This window comes from Octopus sinensis, unplaced genomic scaffold (assembly GCF_006345805.1).
Source record: "Octopus sinensis unplaced genomic scaffold, ASM634580v1 Contig13581, whole genome shotgun sequence".
NCBI lineage: Eukaryota > Metazoa > Mollusca > Cephalopoda > Octopoda > Octopodidae > Octopus > Octopus sinensis.
In genome coordinates, this window is record NW_021833014.1 from 59,069 (window position 1) to 85,297 (window position 26,229).

Below are 26,229 nucleotides of genomic sequence, written 5' to 3' on the forward strand. Positions count from 1 at the left end.
GCTTTTTACATGCCACTGGCACAGGAGCCAGTCAGTGGCTCCGGCAACAATCACTGATAAAAAAAGTGAACATAAAACAAGATATGTAATAAATTAAAACTGGATTCATTTGTATCAAAAATAATCAGGTTTTTCTTAATTAATTCTAATTACCTTTGGCCGAGCCACAACGATCATTACGAAGACAGCAACTTGTAGAGCAAGGATAATGGTCATTATTGTACTGTACTGGAAAATAAAAGACATAGGTTCAAATAGTACTGATTGCAGTGAGAAAAATGGGAAAAAACGTTGTAACAAAAACTATTTTGAATAATCCTTTTTACTATAAGCACAAGGTCTGAAATTGGTGGGCGCGGGGGGGGGGGGGTTAGTTTAATACATCGCCCCCCCCAGTGTGGCACTGGTACTTAATTTATCACCTCAAAAGGATGAATGGCAAAGTCGACCTCAGCGGAATTTGAACTCAGAATGTTGAGTAATAATAATAATAATAATAATCAATATTGGGGGAAATGGGGAAGAGTCAATTACATCGGACCCCAGTGTTCAACTGGTACTTATTTTGTATACTGTAAACAGCTTAATGCAGATAATTTTTATCGACAAAATCTTACATGGATCCCCAAGTGTCATATAACCCCTTGAGAATGACTGGGTTAAAAAAGGGAAATGTTGTAAGGGCTGTGGTGCCATGTTGTAAGGGCTGTGGTGCCATGTTGTAAGGGCTGTGGTGCCATGTTGTAAGGGGTGTGGTGCCAAGTTTTCTCCTGCTGGTTGCTGTTCTTAGAACCAACCTTGTTCGAATCCAAGGTAACATCATCACCCCACCTCACTCCTTTGAACAACATGCACCTTAATGGATTACTATGTTTGCAAGGAAGGGCGGTGAGCTGGCAGAATCGTTAGCACGCCGGGCTAAGTGCTTAGCGGTATTTCGTCTGTCGTTACGTTCTGAGTTCAAATTCCGCCGAGGTCAACTTTGCCTTTCATCTTTTCGGAGTTGATAAATTAAGTATCAGTTACGCACTGGGGTCGATGTAATCGTCTTAATCTGTTTGTCTGTCCTTGTTTGTCCTCTCTGTGTTTGACTCCTTGTGGGTAGTAAAGAAATAGGTATTTCGTCTGCCGTTACTGGGGTCGATGTAATCAACTTAATCCATTTGTCCTCTCTGTGTTTAGCCCCTTGTGGGTAATAAAGAAACAGATACACCTATAACATACGACCAACTGATTAAATTTGCTTCAGAACCATGAGGCCCTAGGTTCATCTCCACTGCTTGGCGTTTTGAGCAAATGTTTTTTTCTATAGCGTTGAATTGACCCAAAGCTCACAAGTGAAACTGAGCAGATGACAGATGAAAGAACTGCAATTGAAAGACGTAGCTATTCACATTCAAAATCAAAAATCAAAATCGATCAACATGAATGGAAATTGTAGCTGTGATGCCGGTGGCACATAAGAGAACCATCCGAATGTGGCCGTTGCCAGCGCCGCCCCGACTGGCCTCCATGCCGGTGGCACGTAAAAAGCACCATCCGATCGTGGCCGTTTGCCAGCCTCCCCTGGCACGTAAAAAGCACCCACTACACTCATGGAGTGGTTGGTGTTAGGAAGGACATCCAGCCGTAGAAACATTGCCAGATCAGACTGGGCCTGGTGCAGCCTCCTGGCTTCCCAGACCCCAGTTGCACCGCCCAACCCATGCCAGCATGGAAAGCGGACGCTAAACGATGATGATGACAGATTGTCACACTAATTCTACCTGAGAAATTAAGTTACGGATACACCTATCTGTGGAATGGTAAGGCATCTGCAAACACCTTACAGGTGCCATATACAAACAAACAAAAGGTATTTTACTCAGATTTTACATCACCGTGTTTGCTACATCATCATCGTTTAACATCTGTTTTCCATGCTGGCATGGGTTGGACGGTTCGACAAGGGTCTGGGAAGCCAGGAGGCTGCACCAGGCTCCAGTCTGATGTGGCAGTGTTTCCACAGCTGGATGCCCTTCCTAAGGCCAACCACTCCGTGAATGTAGTGGGTGCTTTTATCGTGCCACCGAGACAGGTGCCAGGCGAGGCCGGCAACAGCCACGATCGGTTGGTGCATTTTACGTGCCACCGGCACTGGTATCACAACTACAATTTCCATTGATTTTTGATTGATTTCGATTTCACTTGCCTCAACAGGTTTTCGCAAGCAGAGTTTTGTGTCCCAAGAAGAAAAGGTACAAGTACCAAAATATGTATGATAAATATATAGCATCTCGAAAGAGTCCAGAAGCTGGCTACCCGCATGGTTCTTGGTCTCAAGAATTTGTCTTATGAAGAAAGGCTGAAGACGCTCAACCTTTATTCTCTAGAAAAACGACGATGCCATGGTGATCTCATTCTCGCTCACAATATCATAAGCAGAAAGTGTAACCTCTCAAAAGAGCTGTTCTTCACTCCTGCTCCAGAGCATCGGCTGCGGGGTCATTCCGAAAAGCTCTTCCTGCGACGATTTCATCTCAATCGAAGGAGAGGGGCTTTCTCCGTCCAGGTTGCGGATCCGTGGAATAAGCTGCCGGACGAGATGGTGAAGATGCCGATGACCGCTCGGTTTAAAGTCTCCCTTGATCACAAGTGGCCTGAACTCTTTGCATGAACACCACCCTGTACATAACTCCATGTCCCCCTACATGGCCTTGCATTTTGCTTTTTGAGCCAAAAAATTAACTAATTAACCAACTAACATTCCAATCAAAAGACAAATTTGTCTTATTTTCCTGCCTAGGATTTCTTTACCATGCAAATCCCAAACCTATTTTATAAGGAAAAATAATAAAAACTCTCAATAATAGAAATATAAAAATTACTAAGTCTCTATAATAGAGATTGCGGCAGCGTTTACTTGAAATTAATTGTTATCGCCATATTAATATGGCATTCTTATAGATATAAGAATAATCGCTGCAGCTGGTCAGCTCCATGAGGCCACCGCCATCAAGATAGCTATTGATACACGATCTGTATCCATTATAACCTTCGAACAAGGGAGGTCAGCCGCTTCACACTGCCAGTCCGACAGCTACAGATGCGTTTCGGGGTATTGCCCCATGTCAATATAGTGCAGTCAGACCGCAGGTGTCGCCACTGACGTCTCTGTTCGAAGGTTTCTATTTACCTAGTTTATTTAGAAAGCAGGTAATATACTCACTGTTCCAAGCATCCAGATGTTCTCTTTCCATGTTCCAAAGCAACCGAAGAATGCAATAAATACAGCAACAACAGATGCAATTATCAGAACGATGGCAGCAGCCTTAATCGTCTCATTATCAAAGCCATCAAGAACACCTTCAATTTTAATTTCGTCAAGCCCCTCTAGTAAAAGGTCCTTTCTAGCCAGCAAGACGCTTCCGAGGGCAACACCAGCAATACCCAAGATCTGAAAAAAAAATAAAATCATTGCAGAATTGGTAACTGATCGTCAAGTAAAACAATTTAATGACAATTTTTAAATATGTAAAATTCTACTTACAAAGATGATCAAATTAAAGAAAAAAAGAATATATTTCATACAGTTTTCTGAAGATCCACCATCCATTTTGAATTTGGATCTGAAACGATTAAAATTTGGGTTTTAAAAACAGATTTTCAAGAAAATGTTTACAGTAAAATTTCAAAATAGTATTAGTGCTGCTCTGAAATTGCTTGCTGTTCTTGGAATTTAACAAGAATCTTTAAAAACTCACGTTACAAGGGAATTATTTCAGACATATCATGGCATTAGGAAGAGCAACCAGTCATATAAACCATACCAAAATTGAAGTGGAGGCGCAATGGCCTCAGTGGTTAGGGCAGCGGACTCGCGGTCGTCGGATCACGGTTTCGATTCCCAGACCGGGCGTTGTGAGTGTTTATTGAGCGAAAACACCTAAAAGCTCCACGAGGCTCCGGCAGGGATGGTGGTGATCCCTGCTGTACTCTTTCACCACAACTTTCTCTCACTCTTTCTTCCTGTTTCTCTTGTACCTGTATTTCAAAGGGCTGGCCTTGTCACTCTGTGTCACGCTGAATATCCCCGAGAACTACGTTAAGGGTACATGTGTCTGTGGAGTGCTCAGCCACTTACACATTAATTTTACGAGCAGGCTGTTCCGTTGATCGGATCAACCGGAACCCTCGTCGTCGTAACCGACGGAGTGCTTCCATCCACCAAAATTGAAATACTGGAGTCAAATATCTCGGATTCACTGGTTCCTATCTAATCCAACCGTTCAACCCATGCAGGCCTAAAGGGTCAAGACAAAGTCAAACATAACATTTTATGAATTTTTAAACATAAAGGATACTTCTATGAATGAATTCCAATATTTTGAATCCGGGTTTGTCCCCATTAACGGGAGGGGGTGGCCAGATTTACCTCACTTTTTACAGCAACTGCTCTCACACCATCTTGCCCATTTTTGGCAGTCCTTCATCCTCAAGCCAACCTTGCCAATCTCCTCCTCCACCTGTCCCTTCCATGTTTTCTTTGGTTGCGTGCCAGTGGCACATAAAAGGCACCATTCGAGTGTAATCGTTGCCAGCGTCGCCTTACTGGCACCTGTGCCCGTCCTAGTAGGGTGCCAAGAGCACCATCCGAGTGTGATCGTAACCAGAGCAGCCAACTGGCTTCCGTGCCGGTGGCACATAAAAGGCACCATTCAAGTGTGATCGTTACCAGCGTCGACTTACTGGCACCTGTGCCGGTGGCATATGTAAAAATATTCGAGCAAGGTCATTGCCAGTATTACCTGACTGGCCCTCATGCCGGTGGCACTTTAAAAGCACCCACTACACTCTCGGAGTGGTTGGCGCTAGGAAGGGCATCCAGCTGTAGAAACTCTGCCAGATCAAGATTGGAGCCTGGTGCAGCCACTGGCTCTCCAGACCTCAGTCAAGCCGGCCAACCCATGCCAGCATGGAAAATGGACATTAAACGATGATGATGAACCCTTTCGCTAATGGGGTACTTTGTCCTCATTCCTAAGACATTCTTTTTCTGTTGATATAATTTCCCAGCCCCTGCCTAGGATTGAACTCAGAACCCGAGGGTTAGTAGCCTATGCACTTATCCACCACTCTATATACCCATTGGCAAATATAGAGGTTGGGTTGGAAATTCCACCAGGGCACCTGATGAAGGCTGGAGAGTACATCAGCCGAAACGTTGTTGTAACAACAAACAAGATGAGGACACCTATCCATCCAATGTAAATAAGGCGCAGGAGCGGCTGTGTGGTAAGTAGCTTGTTTACCAACCACATGGTTCCGGGTTCAGTCCCACTGCATGGCACCTTGGGCAAGTGTCTTCTACTATAGCCTCGGGACGACCAAAGCCTTGTGAGTGGATTTGGTAGACGGAAACTGAAAGAAGTCCGTCGTATATATATATATGTATGTGTGTGTGTTTGTGTGTCTGTGTTTGTTCCCTTAGCATTGCTTGACAACCGATGCTGGTGTGTTTACGTCCCCGTCACTTAGCGGTTCGGCAAAAGAGACCGATAGAATAAGTACTGGGCTTACAAAAAATAAGTCCTGGGGTCGAGTTGCTTGATTAAAGGCAGTGCTCCAGCATGGCCGCAGTCAAATGACTGAAACAAGTAAAGGAAAAAAGAAAAAAAAATGTACATAATACCTCGTCTCAGAAATATAGAATAGAACAATGTGTGTGTGTGTGTGTGTGTGTGTATCATCATCGTTTTACATCTGTTTTCCATGCTGGCATGGGTTGGATGGTTCGACTGGGATCTGGGAAGCCAGGAGGCTGCACCAGGCTCCAATCTGATCCGGCAGTGTTTCTACTGCTGGATGCCTTCCTAACGCCAACATATATAACTATGGCACTACGTCGGTTACAATGACAAGGGTTCCAGTTGATCCAATCAATGGAACATCCTACTCGTGAAATTACCGTGCAAGTGGCTGAGCATTCCACAGACACGTGTACTCTTAAAAGTAGTTCTTGGGGAGATTCAGCGTGACACAGAGTGTGACAAAGCTGGCTTTTTGAAATACGGTAACAACAGAAACAGGAAGAAAGAATGAGAGAGAGTTGTGGTGAAAGAGTACAGCAGGGTTCGCCCACCCTCCCTGCCGGAGCCTCGTGGAGCTTTAGGTGTTTTCATTTAATAAACATTCACAACGCCCGGTCTGGAAAACAAAACCACGATCCTACGATCGCGAGTCTGCTGCCCTAACCACTGGGCCATTGCACCTCCACACACACACACACACACACACACATTGAAATCTTGCAGCTATGAGATTAATGTAGAATTAATTCAAAGCAATGTAAACAAAACAAGGATTAAATATGAGTAATCCGAATGCTAAATGGTTAATCATTATGAAGTTGGATTTTTTTTTTATCCAGGGGCATCCGAGGGATTCCAGAAATACCCATAATGTCTACAGTGCCAAGAATCTTAGGGCAATTTTGCAGGAGAGGGGGGGCATTTTCAGTTAATTTTTCTACCTTTTATCTTTTTATTTTCTACTTGTTTCAACCATTTGACTGTGGCCATGCTGGGGCAGTGCTCTGAAGGTTTTAGTTGAATGAATCAACTCCAGTGCTTATACTTTTTAAGTTTGGTATTTATTCTATTGGTAAGCAAGCTACTTACCACACAGCCACTCCTGCGGTAGAAAAGGGTGGCCACCACAAGTAAGAGAGTCTGAGGGAGGCCGTTGCAAGGGGAAATAAACTGTGGGAGTATAAAAGAGGAGCAAATGATGAAGAGGAAACAAAGTGGCATTCGTTGTGGTGTGTTAGTCATAGTGTTATAAGAATTTAATTGTTGGAAGGGCCAGTGAACCCTTCCAGCCCTTGTTACTCAATGAGGGCATTCGATAGATTTCTGTTTGTTGATGTGGTTCATTGTCTGTTGGTATAAGATTGGCGGCGAGATGGCAGAAAGGTTAGCACGCCGGGCGAAATACTTAGTGGCATTTCGTCTGCCGCTACGTTATGAGTTCAAATTCCACCAAGGTCAACTTTGCCTTTCATCCTTTCGGGGTCGATTAAATAAGTACTAGTTACGCACTGGGGTCGATATAATCGACTCTATCCGTTTGTCTGTCCTTGTTTGTCCTCTCTGTGTTTAGCCCCTTGTGGGCAATAAAGAAATAGGTATTTCGTCTGCCGCTGCATTCTGAGTTCAAATTCCACCAAGGTCAACTTTGCCTTTCATCCTTTCGGGGTCGATTAAATAAGTACCAGTTACACACTGGGGTCGATATAATCGGCTTAATCTGTTTGTCTGTCCTTGTTTGTCCTCTGTGTTTAGCCCCTTAAGGGTAGTAAAGAAATAGGTGTAAGATTGGGAACAATTTTAAGGTGTTGAAATGATGTAGGCCAAGTATCCAGGATGGTTGGTGGTAACTAAAGGTTAGTTAAGGAGCTTGACATTGAGGGAATGTCAAAGAAGTAACCAGAGTTTGGTGAAATGGGAGAATCATTTAACCCTTTCGTTACTGTATTTCTGTTGAGATGCTCTGTGTTACTTTCAATCAATTTTAAATTTAACAAGTAATTTAGTAAGATAACTTAGTTATCATTAAGCTAGTGTTAGGGACATAAATTGTGTCTAAGGTTTGGTGGAAGATTTTAATTCAAAACTTATGAAAACAGAGCCAGAACTGGTTTCAGCCAGGTTGGTAACAAAAGGGTCAACGTTATTATGAATCTGAAATTAATCACAAGGAGGAACAGGGGTATGAAACATTGACACTAGAAGGGTCACAGGTATGACTTAAAATTCCCTATAGCAAAGGGGGCATTATCACTAGAAAGATAGGATATATGAAAGACTCTCCCCACCCCTCACTGAAAAAGGGAGCATTCATTTTCAGAGGGTGATAATGTATTTTCAAAATATTTCTTTGCTATTTCGGAGATTCCAGGATTTCTTTATTGCTATTGATGTTTCTATTTTAAAAGCTACCTTCTAACATTTCAGGTGAGTAAAGGTGGAAACCTGGCAGAATCGTTAGCGCATCAGGCAAAATGCTTAGAAGCATTTTGTCCACCTTTACGTTCCAAGTTCAAATTCCACCGGTCGACTTTGCCTTTCATCTTTTTGAGGTCAATAAAATCAGTACCAGTCAAGAGAATCAAATTAATCCCTGCACTGAAAATGCTGGCTTGGTGCTAAAGCTTGAAACATCATCATCGTCATCATTTAACGTCCGTTTTCCATGCTAGCATGGGTTAGACGGTTCGACTGGGGTCTGGGAAGCCAGAAGGCTGCATCAGGCTCTAGTCTGATTTGGCAGTGTTTCTACAGCTGGATGCCCTTCCCAACGCCAACCACACCAAGAGTGTAGTGGGAGCTTTTTACGTGCCACTGGCACAGGTGCCAGGCGGGGCTGGCAACAGCTACGATCGGTTGGTGCTTTTTACGTGCCACTGGCACGAAAGCCAGTCAAGGCTGGCATTGGCTACGTTCGGATGGTTGATTTTTACATGCCACCGGCACAGGGATCACAACTACAATTTCCATTGATTTTTGATGTTGATGTACTTGACTCAATAGGTTTCCTCAAGCACAGGGTCGAAACGGTGTTTCTTTACTTGCCACCTGCACAGGAGTCAGTCCAGCGGCACTGGCAACGGTTGGGTGCCAGTCATAGGATTTGGTTCAATTTCGATTTCACTTGCCCCAACAGGTCTTCGCAAGCAGAGTTTAGTGTCCAATGAAGGGAGGTTGGCATGGGCGCCAGTCATCGGATGTGAGTTGTTACTGACTAAATTGGAATCAGAACTGACACTTTGGGAATGGCCTTTGTTCCAGAAGTCTTTCAACGTATTCCTTTCCAATTTTGTTTTTTTTTCTCCAGTTTATCAATGACAAATGTAATCTCCAGTATTTACAGTTTTCTAGTCCTTAGTCTGGTTGTTCAAGAGTTACAAAAGCATTTTTCAGAGGTGACCCTCCTGGAAGAGGATCTTTAAGATTAGATTTCAGAACTTCTTGGAGTATTTTTGTATCTAACAACTTTTAGGTAGTGAGGTTATAGAGCCTTGCTTCGGTTGAGATCAAATATAAATTTTGTCCTATTTTTACAGTCTCTCAGATTATTGCAGCTCATGTTTTTCATCAGGGGTTTCAAATCCTTTCTTGAACATCACTGTTGTCTCATTTGATGTTTAGGGTCAATCACATTCTTAACGCATTAAAATCTCTTCTCTAGCTGACATACCATCCATAGAGCAGTAGAGAGAGAGTTCAATTACTTGATACACCAAAATGTTTGAGGTCCCTGTCGTCAGAACCCAAACAGGGGTCAGAAAAGACTCAGCAGCTGTGATGGCAAAAGGATGTAACGTCTTTAACAGTTCACCAGCAAAAGTAATTTCAAAGACTACTTTTGACTGTGAGAAGTGACTGAGCAACAGTCTTCACTTTTGGGATGCTGACACCGAGGTCAAACATGCCATAAACACAAATGGAGGTGGGATTTTCTGAGATGTTCTGCAGGATTTTATAGACTCCCCCGATGATCGTGGCCGTTGCCAGCCTCCCCTGGCACCTGTGCCGGTGGCATGTAGAAGCACCCACTACACTCATGGAGTGGTTGGCATTAGGAAGGGCATCCAGCTGTAGAAACACTGCCAGATCAGACTGGAGCCTGGCGCAGCCTCCTGGCTTCCCAGACCCCGGTTGAACCGTCCAACCCATGCTAGCATGGAAAACGGATGTTAAATGATGGATGATGATGTTCCTTGCAGGGGCCTTGTTAACAGCACATGACAGGAACTATAAGAGGATATGAATGGTAGTCCCCTGAAATGCAGAAGAGAGAGAAAGAATCTCTTTCTGTGACATTCCCCATGGTACACAAAGAATTTGGAGCACTTTTTGCATGTTGGACGTCACTGAGGCAATGATTGAGAAGAAGACCCATGAAGCCAAGCAAAAATCACAGTTGTGGCAGACACCAGTGTCATGCAAACGGCACCTGTAGCGATGGCACATAAAAACACCCATTACACCCTCAGAGTGGTTGATGTTAAGAAGGGCATCCAGTTAGATACCATGTCAAATCGGACTGGAGTCTGATGCAGCCTTCCAGCTTGCCAGCCCCAGTCAAACCATCCAGCCCATACCTGCATGGACAACTGATGTTAAATCATGATGATGCACAACATTGTGGTATCCCTTAATCTACGGACTATGTTTCCAGGATGACAACCGATTACGCCATTAGTCTTTTGATGTGAATCCAATCCTAAGAACAATGAAGACCTTTCAGAATGTATAGGACATGGTATGGAAATTGAATTCAGTGGAATTGGACAGCGTTGTCTTTGGCATACTGCAACTCACAGATCACAATCAAGGATGTAGAATTCTTTCAATTTAAGCCGTTATAGTTAAAAGGTTCTCCACTCGCCTCACCGGCATGTGAACAAGACATTCGAGCGATGTCGTTGCCAGCACTGCTGGACTGACTCCTGTGCAGGTGGCACGTAAAAAGCACCAATTTCGAGCGTGGCCATTGCAAGTACCGCCAGACCGGCCCTCTTGCCAGTGGCACTTCAAAAGCACCCACTACACTCTCGGAGTGGTTGGCGTTAGAAAGGGCATCCAGCTGTAGAAACTCTGCCAGATCAAGATTGGAGCCTGACGCACCCATCTGGTTCGCCAGTCCTCAGTCAAATCATCCAACCCATGCTAGCATGGAAGGCGGATGTTAGTTAGTTAGTTAGTTAATTTTGGCTCAAAAAAGCAAAAAGCAAGGTCATGTAGGGGTACATGGAGTTATGTACAGGGTGGTGTTCATGTAAAGAGTTCAGGCCACTTGTGGTCAAGGGAGACTTTGAACCAAGCGGTCGTCGAGGAGGATGAATAGGAATTTTGGATTTAAAGTACAACCAATGCCTGTAATGAAGACAGTTGTCAAATGATGACGATGAATATGGTTAATTGTTTCAATCAGTACAGCAGTGATGGACAATGAAAATATGGTCCCACACCACAGTTGGCCTCAGTGCAACACTTGACCTCCTTGGTCATAAAACAATCGAACCATTTGGATGAAGTGATCGATGCATCGAAACATCAAGAACTCTCAACATAGGCGCAGGAGCAGCTGTGTGGTAAGTAGCTTGCTAACCAACCACATGGTTCCGGGGTTCAGTCCCACTGCGTGGCATCTTGGGCAAGTGTTTTCTACTATAGCCTTGGGTCAACCAAAGCCTTGTGAGTGGATTTGGTAGACGGAAACTGAAAGAAGCCTGTCATATATATGTATATATATGTGTGTTTGTCCCACTAGCATTGCTTGACAACCGATGCTGGTATGTTTACGTCCCCGTCACTTGGCAGTTCGGCAAAAAGAGACCGATAGAATAAGTACTGGGCTTACAAAGAATAAGTCCCAGGGTCAATTTGCTTGACTAAAGGCAGTGCTCCAGCATGGCCGCAGTCAAATGACTGAAACAAGTAAAAGAGTAAAGAGAGTATGATGAGATTTGGTGCAGGGCCGAATGTGTCTGTGAGATGAAACGGATCGGTTTCTGTTCCATCCCAGCACTTCCTTGTCATTCATCATCATCACTTAACGTCCGCTTTCGATGCTAGCATGGGTTGGACGATTTTGACTGACAGCTCGCGAACTAGATGGCTGCGTCAGGCTCCAATCTTGATCTGGCAGAGTTTCTACTGCTTGATGCCCTTCCTAACGCCAACCACTCCAAAAGTGTAGTGGGTGCTTTTTACATGCCACCGGCACGAGGGCCAGTCAGGCGGTACTGGCAATGATCTTGCTCGAATCTTTTTACACATGCCACCGGCACAGGTGCCAGTAAGGCGATGCTGGTAACAATCACGCTCAAATGGTGACCTTTTACATGCCACCGGCACGGAAGCCACTTGGCTGCTCTGGCAACAATCACGCTCAGATGGTGTTCTTGGCACCCTACCAGTATGAGCACAAGTGCCGGTAAGGCGACGCTGGTAACGATCACACTCGAATGGTGCCCTTTTAAGTTCCACTGGCATGGAAGCCGGTTAGCCGCTCTGTCAAACTATCACGCTCATATGGTGCTCTTTGCACCCCACTAGCATGGATGCCAGTCATCGAATTTGATTTAGTATTTTAGATGATGCCTTGCCGAACATTGGAACAATATTGAACTGACAGAGAGATTAGCTTTGAAACATTTGAGTGGACAAACAGAAGATATAGTGGAAGAGCATTCAGATTAACAGAGAAGATGGATTTCATATGCAACAAGTCCCCTGGAGCAGTAAGCATGAAGAGAAATTGGCAAACAGATTCTCTAGAATGTTTGGATGGCTTCCAAGGAATCATTGATAGCTTTTGTTACTTGGACAACCAAATGAGCAGAGGAGGCAACTGTTCTGAAAGTATGGTAGCCTGGTTGAAGAAAGTTCAGAGAGCTACTACCACTGCTGGCAACAAAGGGTTTCTCTCAGTGTTAAGGGCAGATTATATGATGCCTGTGTATGAAGTGTGCTACTTCAAGGCAGCCAAACCTGGCCTTAAAATAAAGAAGACCTGCAAGGATTAGAAACAAACTAGCACTATGACCAGGCAACTCCGGGTCATAGTGCTAGTGCCTGCATATACAGCTGCATGCGTGCGCACATACACGCGAGTTCTGTCCAAATCTCCGACCAATCACATACAGCTAGCTGGCATTCAATTGGCGTATCAAGTTTCAGGCATTTTGATTGGGATTTGGATAGAAAATTCACAAAATAGTCACTTCTATTGATTTTTTAATGGCTTTGAGGGGTAACTGGGGAAATGTAAAGATGTGCACGACCACCCTTGGACGGTTTTGAATGACCATAGAAAGTGCGAGCCCTCTAACTGAAAGATTGTAGATTTGTATAAAGGACACACATGCAGACATTTTGCCATTTATATATATATAGAGAGAGAGATGAAGCCTGCAGGTTTTGCTAGATGCATCAATATTAATGTGTATGAATGCCAGAGCACAAATGAACTGAGAGACAAACTAAGTTTGATTGGGGACCAAACAAAATCTGTGAGAGAGGAGAGGATGATATGAAGAGGTGATGCGAATAGTGGAGGACAGCAGGGTGAGAAAATACCAAATAGTCTGAGGTGAATGGCATTTGTGGAAGAGGAAGACCAAAGAAAACTTCAGGTGACCTCAAGGTGTTAGCTCTGACAAAAACAACAGAAGAACCATGTTGAGTGACGATATAGGGGGATTCTGCAGAAGCACCAACCTCCCTGGCGAGTTTGGTGAAATACTTAAAAAAGGGGCACAGTGCACAACACCCCACCAACCATTGTCCTTCGACACCCATTCACCACCCATTTATTAAATTAACCACTGTGCCTATTCAATGCTCTCATTTTCCCCTCCATCATCAGAAACTACTGTCCAACCCATGGTAAACAGACATAAAACGATATTAAAAATATCTTGACTGGACTGTCATGGCTGGAATGCCTCGCTGTTGTTTCTTTTTATAATTTAATATCCAAACAAAATTTTTAAGTAAACAATAACCATATAAGTGGTTCCAATAATATACTGTATTTCAAAGTCACTATACAGATTTATTTGTGGAGGAGCGTGGTTTAGTGGTTAGGGTGTCAGCACCATGATCGTAAGATTGTGGTTTCGATTCCTGGACCGGGCGACGCGTTGTGTTCTTGAGCAAAACACTTCATTTCATGTTGCTCCAGTCCACTCAGCTGGCAAAAATGAGTAAGCTGCGATGGACTGGCCTCCCGTCCAGGTGGGGAACACATACACCATTGAAACCGGGAAGCCGGGCCCATGAGCCTGGCTAGGCTTTAAAAGGGTGCATTTATTTATTTTATACAGATTTATTAGGATACTCGTCTACAAAGAGGAAAACCAAACCATGGGCTATATTTGCCAAGCAACACTGGATTTCCTAACAAGTGTGCACATTCTTTGCAGAAGGAATATTTTCAACCTCAAAAATACAAAAAAACAAAACAAAAAAAGGGCAGTAATCTCTCGCCATATCTCAGTTCACTTATTGCGGTTTATTATTTAACCCTTTCGTTACTCTATTTATTTTGAGATGCTCTGTGTTTCTTTCAATTAATTTGAAATATAACAAAGAATTTAGTAAGATAACTCAGTTACCATTAAGTTAGTGTTAGGAACATAAATTGTGACTAAGGTTTGGTGGAAGATTTTAATTCAGAACTTATGAAAACAAGACATTTGCACTACAGAGCCAGAGGTGGTTTCAGCCGAGGTGGTAACTAAAGGGTTAATCTTACGTCAATTCCTCCATAGTATTGTTTTGCATTTATAATAAAATAAATACATGCAAATTATAAAAATAATAAAAAAAAATATACAGTACAGTACTGTTTCTACTTCACAGATTTTCATCTATTGTAGGGAGTTTTGTACCATAACCCCTGTAATAGCCAAGGGGTTACTGTATTTTGTTTCGGCTTTTTGAGGCTTTCTTAGGATTTATCTAAAGCATTTTCAACATTTGGAAAGTCTGCCTCTCTAATTATACTTCAATCTTTTATATTTCACTTGTTTCAGTCATTTGACTGTGGCCATGCTGGGGCACCACCTTGAAGAATTTTTAGTCGAATAAATTAACCCCAGTACTTTCTTTTTTGAAAAGCTTGGTACTTATTCTATCAGTCTCTTTTGCTGAACCACCAAGTTACAAGGACGTTGACACACACACACACACACACATACATACAACAGGCTTTTTTTAGCCTCCATCTACCAAATCCTATCACAAGGCTTTGGTTGGCTTGAGGCTATGGTAAAAGAAACTTGGCCAAGGTGCCACACAGTGGGACTGAACCCAGAACCATGTGGTTGGGAAACATACTTCTTACCACACAGCCACACCTGTGCTATTTGTTCATACTTCAATCCCAATCCACCTGAAACCATCCCCACTTCTATGACAGCCCGGAACCATGTGTTTGAGAAGCATACTTCTTATCACATAACCACACCTGTGCTATTCATACGGTAATCACAACCCACCTGAAACCATCCCTGTTTCTATGACAACGCAAACTTCAGGTTTTAAACTGAACTAAATTAAAACTATAATAGAAATATTAAAATTACTAAGTCTCTCTAAAAGAGATTACGGCAGCGTTACTAGAAACTAATTGTTAAATTAAAACTTCCCATCAGAATCTCGTGCTAATTTAGGTTTCAAACACCAACTTAATTAGGACAAAATTATATTATGAAATTCTTCCTTACATTTAAAATTAATTTTATCATCATCATCATCATCATCATTTAACGTCCGTCAGGCGACACGTTGTGTTCTTGAGCAAAACACTCCATTTCACATTGCTCCAGTCCACTCAGCTGGCAAAATTGAGTAATGCTGCAATGGACTGGCGTTCCATCCAGCTGGGGAACACATATGTCATTGAAACTGGGCCCATGAGCCTGGCTAGGCTTTAAAAGGGCGCATTTATTTTTTTATTTTGTCCCCAGAGTGCTCAGTGATGAGTACCCTGGTAAGCAACTACTGGATAGAGATGGGCTTCAAAACTACCCCTCACTCTCCCTACAGTCCCAACCTTGCTCTCTCTAACTTTTAGTTGTTCCCCAAAGAGAACTTCTGAGACAATTGCTTTGAAGATGAAGGCGGCTATGACAAGGGTCCTAGACACCTCTCCATTTTGGGGGACCTCCACAGTGGAATTTATTAAGTGGTTGGAGAGCAACAACAAAGGCACTGAAGTCAGACGATTCTACTTTGAAGGAGAACAGTTTTGAACTTCTCTGAAATTAATAGATGTCTGTGTGTCTGTGTTTGTCCCCCTACCTACCCACCCACATCGCTTGACAACCGATGCTGGTGTGTTTACGTCCCTGTAACTTATCAGTTCGGCAAAAGAGACTGATAGAATAAGTACGAGGCCTACAAATAATAAGTCCTGGGGTTGATTTGCTCAACTAAAGGCAGTGCTCCAGCATGGCCACAGTCAAATGACTGAAACAAGTAAAAGAGTAAAGAGTAAGAGTTTCTCCTGAAAAAGTCTGGAAATAACTGGAATGTACCTTGTAATTATTTCAGATACATCTGGACTCTGTCAACTGACAGAAATATTTCAGTGATATCTTGACCGTGTCATGGTGTATCTTGCGTAGATTGGGGACGAGAAACCCTAGCTGATGCACCACAAGTATCACCATCATCAGTTACAAGAGGGCCACTGGGTGGATTCCACCATCCCTAAAAATGGTAGAGTGGAAGATTCTTAAATGTGTTCTTGCATTTGCTCCTTAAAAAAGAAGACCAGTTGAGGCAAGTGAAGTCAAAGTCAAAATCAAACTCGGTGACTGGCATCCGTTGCTAGTGGAGCATTAAGAGAACCATACGAGTGAGATTGTTGCCAGAGCAACAAGCTGGCCTTCATGCTGATGGCACGTTAAGCACACCATTCGAGCGTGATCGTCACCGCGTCGCCTTACTAGCACTTGTGCTGGTGGCATGTGAAACATTCAAGCGAGGTTGTCGTCAGTGCCGCTGGAGTGGTTCCTGTGCAGGTGGCACGTAAAAAGCACCATGTGGTTGGGAAGCAAGCTTCTTACCACACAGCTACTCCTGCATGCACTCTAGTAGCCAACAACTTAAATACTTTTTCATATCATCATTTCACAAATATATATATATATAGGCACAGGAGTGGCTGTGTGGTAAGTAGCTTGCTAACCAACCACATGGTTCCGGGTTCAGTCCCACTGCGTGGCATCTTGGGCAAGTGTCTTCTGCTATAGCCCCGGGCCGACCAATGCCTTGTGAGTGGATTTGGTAGACGGAAACTGAAAGAAGCCTGTCGTATATATGTATATATATGTATATGTGTGTCTATGTTTGTCCCCCTAGCATTGCTTGACAACCGAAGCTGGTGTGTTTACGTCCCCGTCACTTAGCGGTTCAGCAAAAAAAAAAGAGACCGATAGAATAAGTACTGGGCTTACAAAGAATAAGTCCCGCGGTCGATTTGCTCGACTAAAGGTGGTGCTCCAGCATGGCCACAGTCAAATGTCTGAAACAAGTAAAAGAGTATAGTCACAGGAGTGGCTGTGCGGTTAAAAAGTGTGCTTCCCAGTCACAAGGTTCTAGGTTCAGTCCCACTGCATGGCACCTTGGGCAAGTATCTTCTATAGCCTCAGGCTGACCATGAAGAAAGGCTGAGGACGCTCGACCTTTATTCTCTACCGCCGCCGTGGTGATCTCATTCTGGCTCACAACATCATAAGTGGAAAGTGTAACCTCTCGAAAGAGCTGTTCTTCACTCCTGCTCCAGAGCGTCGGCTGCGGGGTCATTCCGAAAAGCTCTATATGCGACGATTTCATCTCAATCGAAGGAGAGGGGGCTTTCTCCGTCCGGGTTGCGGATCTGTGGAATAAGCTGCCGACGACCGCTCGGTTCAAAGTCTCCCTTGACCTCAAGCGGCCTGAACTCTTTACATGAACACCACCCTGTACATAACTCCATGTCCCCTTACGTGGCCTTGCTTTTTGCTTTTTGAGCCAAAAAATGAACTAACTAACTAAAACCTTGTGAATGGATTTGGTAGACGGAAACAGAAAGAAGCTAATCATGTGTGTGTGTGTGTGTATATATATACACACACATACAAAATTTAGAGGATTGACCACTAAAAGTGGACAGCCTGTATGCTAAATATAGACCACTTTTAGTGGTCAATCCTCTAAATTTTGTATGTAAAAAATCTTTTAATCTTCGGATGTTTTTAAATATGGTAGGCTACTGGTTTTAATTGATTAATATCAATTTCTACCCTTATTTAATTTTATATATATATATATATACACACACACACGATGTTGATGTCCCAGTGTTGATTTGTTTGACTAAAGGTGGTGCTCCAGCATGGCCACAGTCAAATGAATGAAACAAGAAAAAAATTCATTGGGACATTCATATATATTTCATTTGATCTATATTTATTTCTTTATTGCCCACAGGGGGCTAAACATAGAGGGGACTGATAAAGGGAGTAAGTTGATTACATTGACCCCAGTGCATAACTGGTACTTATCTAATCGACTCCGAAAGGATGAAAGGCAAAGTCGACCTTGGCAGAATTTAAACTCAAAACGTAACGGCAGACGAAATACCTATTTCTTTACTACCCTCAAGGGCCTAAACACAGGGGGGACAAACAAGGACAGACAGACGGATTATGGTGATTATATCGACCTCGGCGGAATTTGAACTCAGAACGTAGTGGCAGATGAAATACCACTAAGCATTTCGCCCGGCGTGCTAACGTTTCTGCCAGCTCACGTCCTTTCATTTGATCTATATTACTCTAGAGTATAAAGGTGTGTAGCTTAATGGTTAAGGCTTTCGGTTTACAGTTGTAAGGTTGGGAGTTCAATTCCCAGCAGCATCTTGCGCCCTTGAGCAAGACACTTTATTTCGTGTTGCCCCAGTCAACTCAGCTGGCAAAATTAGTAACATTTCTTCTTCAAAGAACCAGCCATTTCGCATTCTGTGTCATGGTGAATCTCCTGGAGAACTACATCTTCGTCATCATCATTGTTTAACGTCCGCTTTCCATGCTAGCATGGGTTGGACGATTTTGACTGAGGGCTGGCGAACCAGATGGCTGCACCAGGCTCCAATCTTGATCTGGCAGAGTTTCTACAGCTGGATGCCCTTCCTAACGCCAACCACTCCAAGAGTGTAGTGGGTGCCTTTTTACGTGCCACCGGCACAGGGGCCAGTCAGGCGGTACTGGCAACAACCTCGCTCGAATCTTTTTACACATGCCACCAGCACAGGCGCCAGTAAGGCGACGTTGCTAACGATCACGCTTGAATGGTGCCCTTTTACATGCCACAGCACAGAGGCCAGTTAGCTGCGCTGGCAACAATCACGCTCAGATGGTGCACTTGGCACCCTCCTAGCACGGGCACAAGTGCCAGCAAGGCGACGCTGGTAACGATCACACTCGAATGGTGCCTTTTATGTAACACAAAGCGCAACAGCTCACCCTCAGATTCTTTTATCAAGAGTTCTATACAAAATATATTTCGCTGCCTATACAGCAATCTGGTGGAGTGACTATATTGTATCAAACAATACTATCCATGTTAAATGCATTTATATACAAAACTTCTGACATTAAATTATATTTGCTGAAAACATTATTGTTAATGGCGCTTAGAAAAATTCCATGGTCTTTGTATTGTTCTAGTTTCTATTACAACCATCAAAAAAACGTTCCTTTTTAGTCTAACCCTTTCGATACCAATCTGCCTGAAATTACTCAACTGTAGAATACAAACTCCCTATTTTGAAAGGGATTTAAACGAAAACCCTCCATTTGAATTTCATGTTGATTAATGTTCCAAACGCCAATTATTTCACAGAATTCTTCATTTTGTAATTTTTTTCCCCAGGGTATTGAGCCTCACGGAGGAAAGGTGGCCAAGTTCCTTTGAGTACTGGGCCTCACTGAGGGAAAGTGGCTGAGTTCCCTTTGAGCACTAGGCCTCACTAAGGCAAAGTGGTTGAGCTCCTTTTGAGCACTGAGCCTCACTGAGGGAAAGTGACTGAGCTCCTTTTGAGCACTGGGCCTCACTGAGGCAAACTGGCTAAGTTCCTTTTGAGCACTGGACCTCACTGAGGCAAAGTGGTTGAGCTCCTTTTGAGCACTGGGCCTCACTGAGGCAAAGTGGCTAAGTTCCTTTTGAGCACTGGGCCTCACTGAGGCAAAGTGGTTGAGCTCCTTTTGAGCACTGAGCCTCACTGAGGGAAAGTGACTAAGTTCCTTTTGAGTGTTGGGCCTCACTGAGGGAAAGTGACTGAGCTCCTTTTGAGCACTGGGCCTCACTGAGGGAAAGTGACTGAGCTCCTTTCGAGTGTTAGGTCTAACGGAAGCAATGACCAAGACTTGGCATTATGTCATGCATGAGATGACCCATCAAGCTGAGCAAAATCGCAGTCATGACAGATACTGGGGTCACACAAATGCACCCCAGTGTCGCTTAAATAGCATCCATGCCAAAGGCATGTAAAAGCACCCATTACAGTGGTTGGCATTAGGAAGGGCATCCAGCCATGCTGAATCAGACAGGAGTCTGGCGCAGCCTTCTAGCATGCCAGCACGGACAGCAGACGTTGATGATGATGATGATGAATTAAAACAAAGGCTGTATAATTCAACAGAAATATGATTACAAAAGCGGCATGGTGTTTAAAAACTGACGACTCGAGTTCACAGATTAGAATGCGCCTGTTTAAGTGGAAGTTGACTTCACCAAGATTTACAACATTGTTTATACAGAAAATTACCTCAAAAACAAAAACGTGTTTGTGTGAATAGGATTGGCTTTTCGTAGAAATCTCCAGATCAGACTTTTTACTAAAAGGCCTCACATTTAAAACAATTTAAAAATAAAAAAAATAAAAAAAAGACATTCAGAAGGAGACGAGTGAGAAATGTTAAAAATAATAACTTTAGTTATCGCTCCTCATGTATTTGCTGATATTTAACCTTTCCCGGATTTCACAGTAACTCAAGATTTTTTTTTTTAATAATCTCATCTCTATATGTAAACAGCAAAATGTCTGTCTGTGTGTGCGTGTGTCCTTTATACAAATCCACAATTTTTCAGTTAGAGGGCTCGCAGTTTCTATGGTCATTCAAAACCGTCCAAGGGTGGTCATGCACATCTTTACATTTCCCCAGTCACCCTGCAAATCTCATCTCACTATATATAAACAGCAAAATGTCTGTCTGTGTGTGCGTGTGTCCTTTATACAAATCCACAATTTTTCAGTTAGAGGGATCGCACTTTCTATGGTCATTCAAAACCGTCCAAGGGTGGTCGTGCACATCTTTACATTTCCCCAGTCACCCTGCAAATCTCATCTCACTATATATAAATGGCAAAATGTGTGTGTGTGTGTGTCCTTTATACAAATCCACAATTTTTCAGTTAGAGGGCACGCACTTTCTATCATCATCATCATCATTTAGCGTCCGTTTTCCATGCTAGCATGGGTTGGACGGTTCTACTGGGGTCTGTGAAGCCAGAAGGCTTCATCAGGCCCAGTCAAATCTGGCAAGTCATTCAAAACCGTCCAAGGGTGGTCGTGCACATCTTTACATTTCCCCAGTCACCCTGCAAAGCCATTAAAAAAATCAATTAGAAGTGACTTTTTTGTGAATTTTCTATCCAAAACCCAATCAAAATGCCTGAAACTTGATACGCCAATTGAATGCCAGCTAGCTGTATGTGATTGGTCGGAGATTTGGACAGAACTCGCGTGTATGTGCGCACGCACGCACGCAGCTGTATATGCATGCACTAGCACTATGACCCGGCGTCGCAGGGTCATAGTGCTAGTTGTACAATAATTGCTGTTTTCCATAGGTTCAGATCAATCGAGGGCCTGAGATAAGAGAGGAGAAATGAGAAATGTTTTTGGGGGAGATTGTTAGATGTCTTGTTAACTGGAACCCCCGTTGGTTACAATGACAAAGATTCCAGTTGATCAACAGAACAGCCTGCTTGTGAAACTAATGTACAAGTGGCTGAGTACTCCACAGTCACGTTGTACCCTTAACACAGTTCTCAGGAAGACTCAGTGTGACACAGAGTGTGACAAGGTTGGCCCCTTTTGAATCACAGGTACAACTCATTTTTGCCAGCTGGAGTGGATTGGCACAACATAACGTGTCTTGCTCATGGGCCCAGGAACAGGGTGTGCAGGGAGTGGGCATGTGACCCCTAAAATTTCGTATTGAAAGAATGTCTTTCTGTGAAGTGCAAAATCAAAATTTGCACCCACTACTTGCTTTTCTCAGGTTTAGAAACAGTGAATGAAAAGGGATCTGTAAAAAGGACCTTGAATTAGGTTTCTCCTCAAAGAACAAAAATAACATATAGGCACAGGAGTGGCCGTGTGGTAAGAAGCTTGCTTCCTAACCACATGGTTGCAGGTTCAGTCCCACTGCATGGCACCTTGGACAAGTGTCTTGTACTAAAACCTTGGGCCGACCAAAGCCTGCCATATATATATATATATGTGTGTTTGTCACCTCCACCATCGCTTGACAACCGATGTTGGTGTGTTTACATCCCCGTAACTTAGCAGTTCAGCAAAAGAGAGCGATAGAACAAGTACTACGCTTACAAAGAATAAGTCCTGGGGTTTGACTAAAAGGCAGTGCTCCAGCATGGCCGCAGTCAAATGACTGAAACAAGAATTTAAAAAATTAGAAAAAAAAAGGACCTTATTTGTAAAGGTGTTTGAACCTGGATTCCCCACCCCCAAGCAAATTTCATTCCCGAGCCAGTTGTCATGCTGAAGGACACGATACGCTGCCAGGAATTGAACTCACAACTTTATAATCGAGAGCTGAATACCCGAACCACTAAGCCATGCTCCTTCGGTCCAACCTTATTATACGGATTCTGCCAGTAATTTGAGGTTTTTATTCACTGGGTCTGGGAGAAAGGACCAGCTTCATAACCTTCTTTGCAGGCCTTTCCAGACAAGCAAAATTGACACCATTAACCCTTTCGCTACTGTATTTCTATTGAGATGCTCTGTGTTTCTTACAATTCATTTTAAATATAACAAAGAATTTAGTAAAATTACTTCGTTATCATTAAGCTAGTGTTAGGAACAAAAATTGTGACTAAGGTTTGGTGGAAGATTTTAATTCAGAACTTATGAAAACAAAACATTTGTACTACAGAGCCAGAGCCAGTTTCAGCCAGGTTGGTAATGAAAGGGTTAATAAATAAACCTCTTTGTCGGTCAACAGTGAGAGAAGGAATTCTGGGTGGTCAAAGAAGGATTGCATGGGGTGATTAGTAAAAAGTAAGGCATAACAAGGATAATACGAGGGGAGGAGTGCCTGGATGAAGGTAGTATGAATCCAGCCAGCTCTGAAGAGCAAAGGCCATCAGAGCCGTGGTAGAAAAGAAAGAGAGAGAGAAGAGTCAGTAAGATGTGGATCCAAAGCTGGAACAAGTCCGTGAGTGACTTTATGCTAATCAGTCAGGTGACCGTTTTCTATTTGCAGTCTAGGATGTGTGTGTGCAGAGCAGCAGGACTGGTCCAGGTGTGAGAACAATAATCAATTGTGAGCCTCACTTAAGCTTTTATAGAGGGCCAAAAGTCTCCTGCTCCTGAAGAGAAGGACCAGGATGTGGTCCCCGGTGATTCCTTGTGGCCCAACATTTGGAGGAATTTTGATGGCTCTGGCCGAGTGCTTCTCATGATTAAAAGGGTGTGGTGCAATGATATTTTCTTGACAGGAGTAACAGTGGTTTTGTTGCTGTTAAAAAAGCAATGTTTGAGGTGTGGCATTTAGACTGAATATGGGAATCTTATAGGGTGGGTGTGAAAGAGTAATGTTTTTGCGTATGGGGGGGGGGAACGGTGACATAATTAAGCTTTGGAATATACAGGGATCGGCAGAAGAGTTCCGTCAATTCAGCAATTTGATTAGAGGCTAATTGATTGAAGAGAAGAGAGATTACAATGAGTAGATTGTACGAGTGATCGATTAATGAGAGGCCTTATGAAAACCAAGCAAAAACCATTTTGCTTTAAAACAGTGGGGTACTACTTAAGAAGAGTGGTCCCGGTGCGCGCACTCGCGCTAGCTAGTCGTGACTAGTCGATCCTACAACGACTCTCCTAGCAAAGTAAATAAAACACAAAATAAATAATTTTTTTTAACACAAAATAATTTTTTTAAACAAAGTAAATAAAACACAAAAATACTAAGTAAGGATCGACTAGTCACGACTAGCTTACGCGAGTGCGCGCACCGGGACCACTCTTCTTAAGTAGTACCAACAGTGGTTCCCAGAGTGGGCAGTGGAAAGATCCAGGGGACGATAATAGGGTGGTCAAAGGGGGGGGGATAGATGGGAGGCGCTAGAAATGAGACCTGGGGTCAACTGGGCGGCAGCCTGAAAAAGTTTGGGAACTTTAAAGTTAAAACACTCCCGCACGAACTCTCGAGAACGAGAGAGGGAGTTGGTTATTTTTTTCTGGTGGGTTTACTGGTCTTACAAAGAGACGTCAATGTAGGACAACTGTCTTGGTATCACAAAAAAAAAAAAATTCAAAAGGACCCTTGACCTGCAGTTAAATCTTTCTCAAATTCATATCATCCTTGTTTTAATAGACATATTCGAGGATTAAAATCCCGATTATGATTAGAGTGTCTTGACCAGAACTGATATACTACAAAATAATAGTGATGTTTACTTCAATGTTATGAAAGGTGCCCGTGTAGTGAGACGATTCGCTGCTAGAAATAACAGCCTAATTTTCCCCCAAAATCTGATCCCACTGTCGTAAATGAAGGGTCTTTTGGGTCATGTAGTCTGATATATACAAAATATTACATGTTGGGAGAAATACTGCCCAGAGAGAGAGGGGTTTCTGTTATAAATCCTAGAATTAATTTTGAACAATAAAATCTTGAAGAAAAACCCATTTAAGTGCCTGTTACAGCCCTGTTAAACCCCACTAATTCATAGAAGTGAGTTTCCTTTCAAAGCAAAGATATTAATTTTTAATTAGGATCGTTTTCAAACATTCAATAAAGTTTGAACACTTTATATGGATCCAGTAGATCAGCTCCTACGATCGATAGCTGTTCAATTTTACACATCTCGAAAACAAATTTTTACAAAGTTTTAAACTTAATTCAAAGGCAATTACTTTCCTAATAAAAAGATAAAAGGGGTAAGGGGTTAGGTAGTCCCTAGTATTTAAAAGGGGCCAGATAGTTCCCTTGCTGTATGGTATCAACATCTGTTTTTATTTATTTTTCTTTCCAAACTTTCTACTCGCATCGATATTTGGCTTAGATTTTCTTTTTTACTTCAGAAATTATTTTTAAAAACTTTCTTCAAAGACTAAAAGTGTGCGTGTGTTTATACATAAAGATGTGTGTGTGTCTATACATAAAGATATGTGTGTGTGTGTGTCTATACATAAAGATGTGTGTGTGTCTATACATAAAGATGTGTGTGTGTGTCTATACATAAAGATGTGTATGTGTGTGTGTCTATACACAAAGATATGTGTGTGTGTGTGTGTGTTTGTGCGTATGTATTAATTCTAGAAGTACTGAAGAATGAAATACAGAAGAAAATCTAATTCCGTTGATATTGTTAAAAGGAAAAAGCTCCTAAGGGGTTTTGCCGCCACTTGTTGAGTGAGGGGGGAAGCGCAAATAAACCTTTGACAATAACGTATTTCGCTCATTTAAACGTAAAATGTTGTTTAAAACATTTTCAAACGTTTAATGTGAACGTGGTTACAATTTTAAATCGTAAAAACCTGTTTATTTTCAAATTTGCTAAAAGTATAATGTAATAAGAAGTGTTTATTTCAGGTGAAAAAAAGATTAGGAACGAAGAAAGACCAGGTTTTTTTTCTCTCAAACGGAGCAGAACTTGAAAAGAACGAACGACACGATTTGAGTATCAATGTTTGACCATTTTGGATTGAAAGTGGCAGCAAGTTTGTGAAGACATCGTATTTCAGGTGAAAATAGGAATTAAACGAAATATCTTAAAGTTAGAAATAAGATAATAAGTCTTCATTTTGATAAAAGTTATCAAAAAGTAGGTTAAAGTAATCCGTCGAGAGCCTTGGTCACCTCAAACAAAGCGATAGTAACAAGAGAAAAGACCAGTTCTATGAAGGATCTTAAAAACTGTGTTAAAGAAAAGCTAAAAAGTTCGCAAAAAATATCTTCACTAACTAACAAATTAAAAAAAAAAGGAAGGAAAAATCGAAATAATTATAGTAGTATGCCTGTTTTAATTAACTTACCTGTTGGCTTAAAAAAATCTCCGTGAAAAAGTATTTCAACAACAAGCGAAAGAATCAGAAGTGGCTGAAAGTGACAACAACAGGTTTATCAATGAAAACTGGGACGAGACTATTGTCAGTTGTGCGTGGAGGGGGGTTAAGGATGTCGAACCGAGCAGGCTACTTATTAGCTCTCTCTCTCTCTCTCTCTTTCTTTCCCTCTCTTTCTTTCTTTCTCTCTTTCTTTCTCTCTCTCTCTCTTTCTTTCTTTCTCTCTCTCTCTTTCTTTCTTCCTTTCTCTCTCTCTCTCTCTTTTCTCTCTGTCTATTTCCTCTCTCTCCCTTCTCTTTCTCT

At 42.5% G+C, this 26,229-nt stretch overlaps 1 protein-coding gene across 1 annotated transcript in view; it reads right to left on the bottom strand.

The window, feature by feature from the left end:
* Positions 1-26,052, bottom strand: part of LOC115229703 (leukocyte surface antigen CD53-like) — a 67,585-nt gene extending 41,533 nt beyond the window's left edge. The window contains exons 1-4 of the mRNA XM_029800015.2: positions 25,897-26,052; positions 3,530-3,608; positions 3,209-3,436; positions 154-228 (exon numbers count right to left, since the gene is read on the bottom strand). Coding sequence (XP_029655875.2) covers positions 154-228; positions 3,209-3,436; positions 3,530-3,595 — 369 coding nt within the window. The 5' untranslated portion in view covers positions 3,596-3,608; positions 25,897-26,052. The remainder of the gene's footprint in view (positions 1-153; positions 229-3,208; positions 3,437-3,529; positions 3,609-25,896) is intronic.
* Positions 26,053-26,229: the final 177 nt, after the last annotated feature.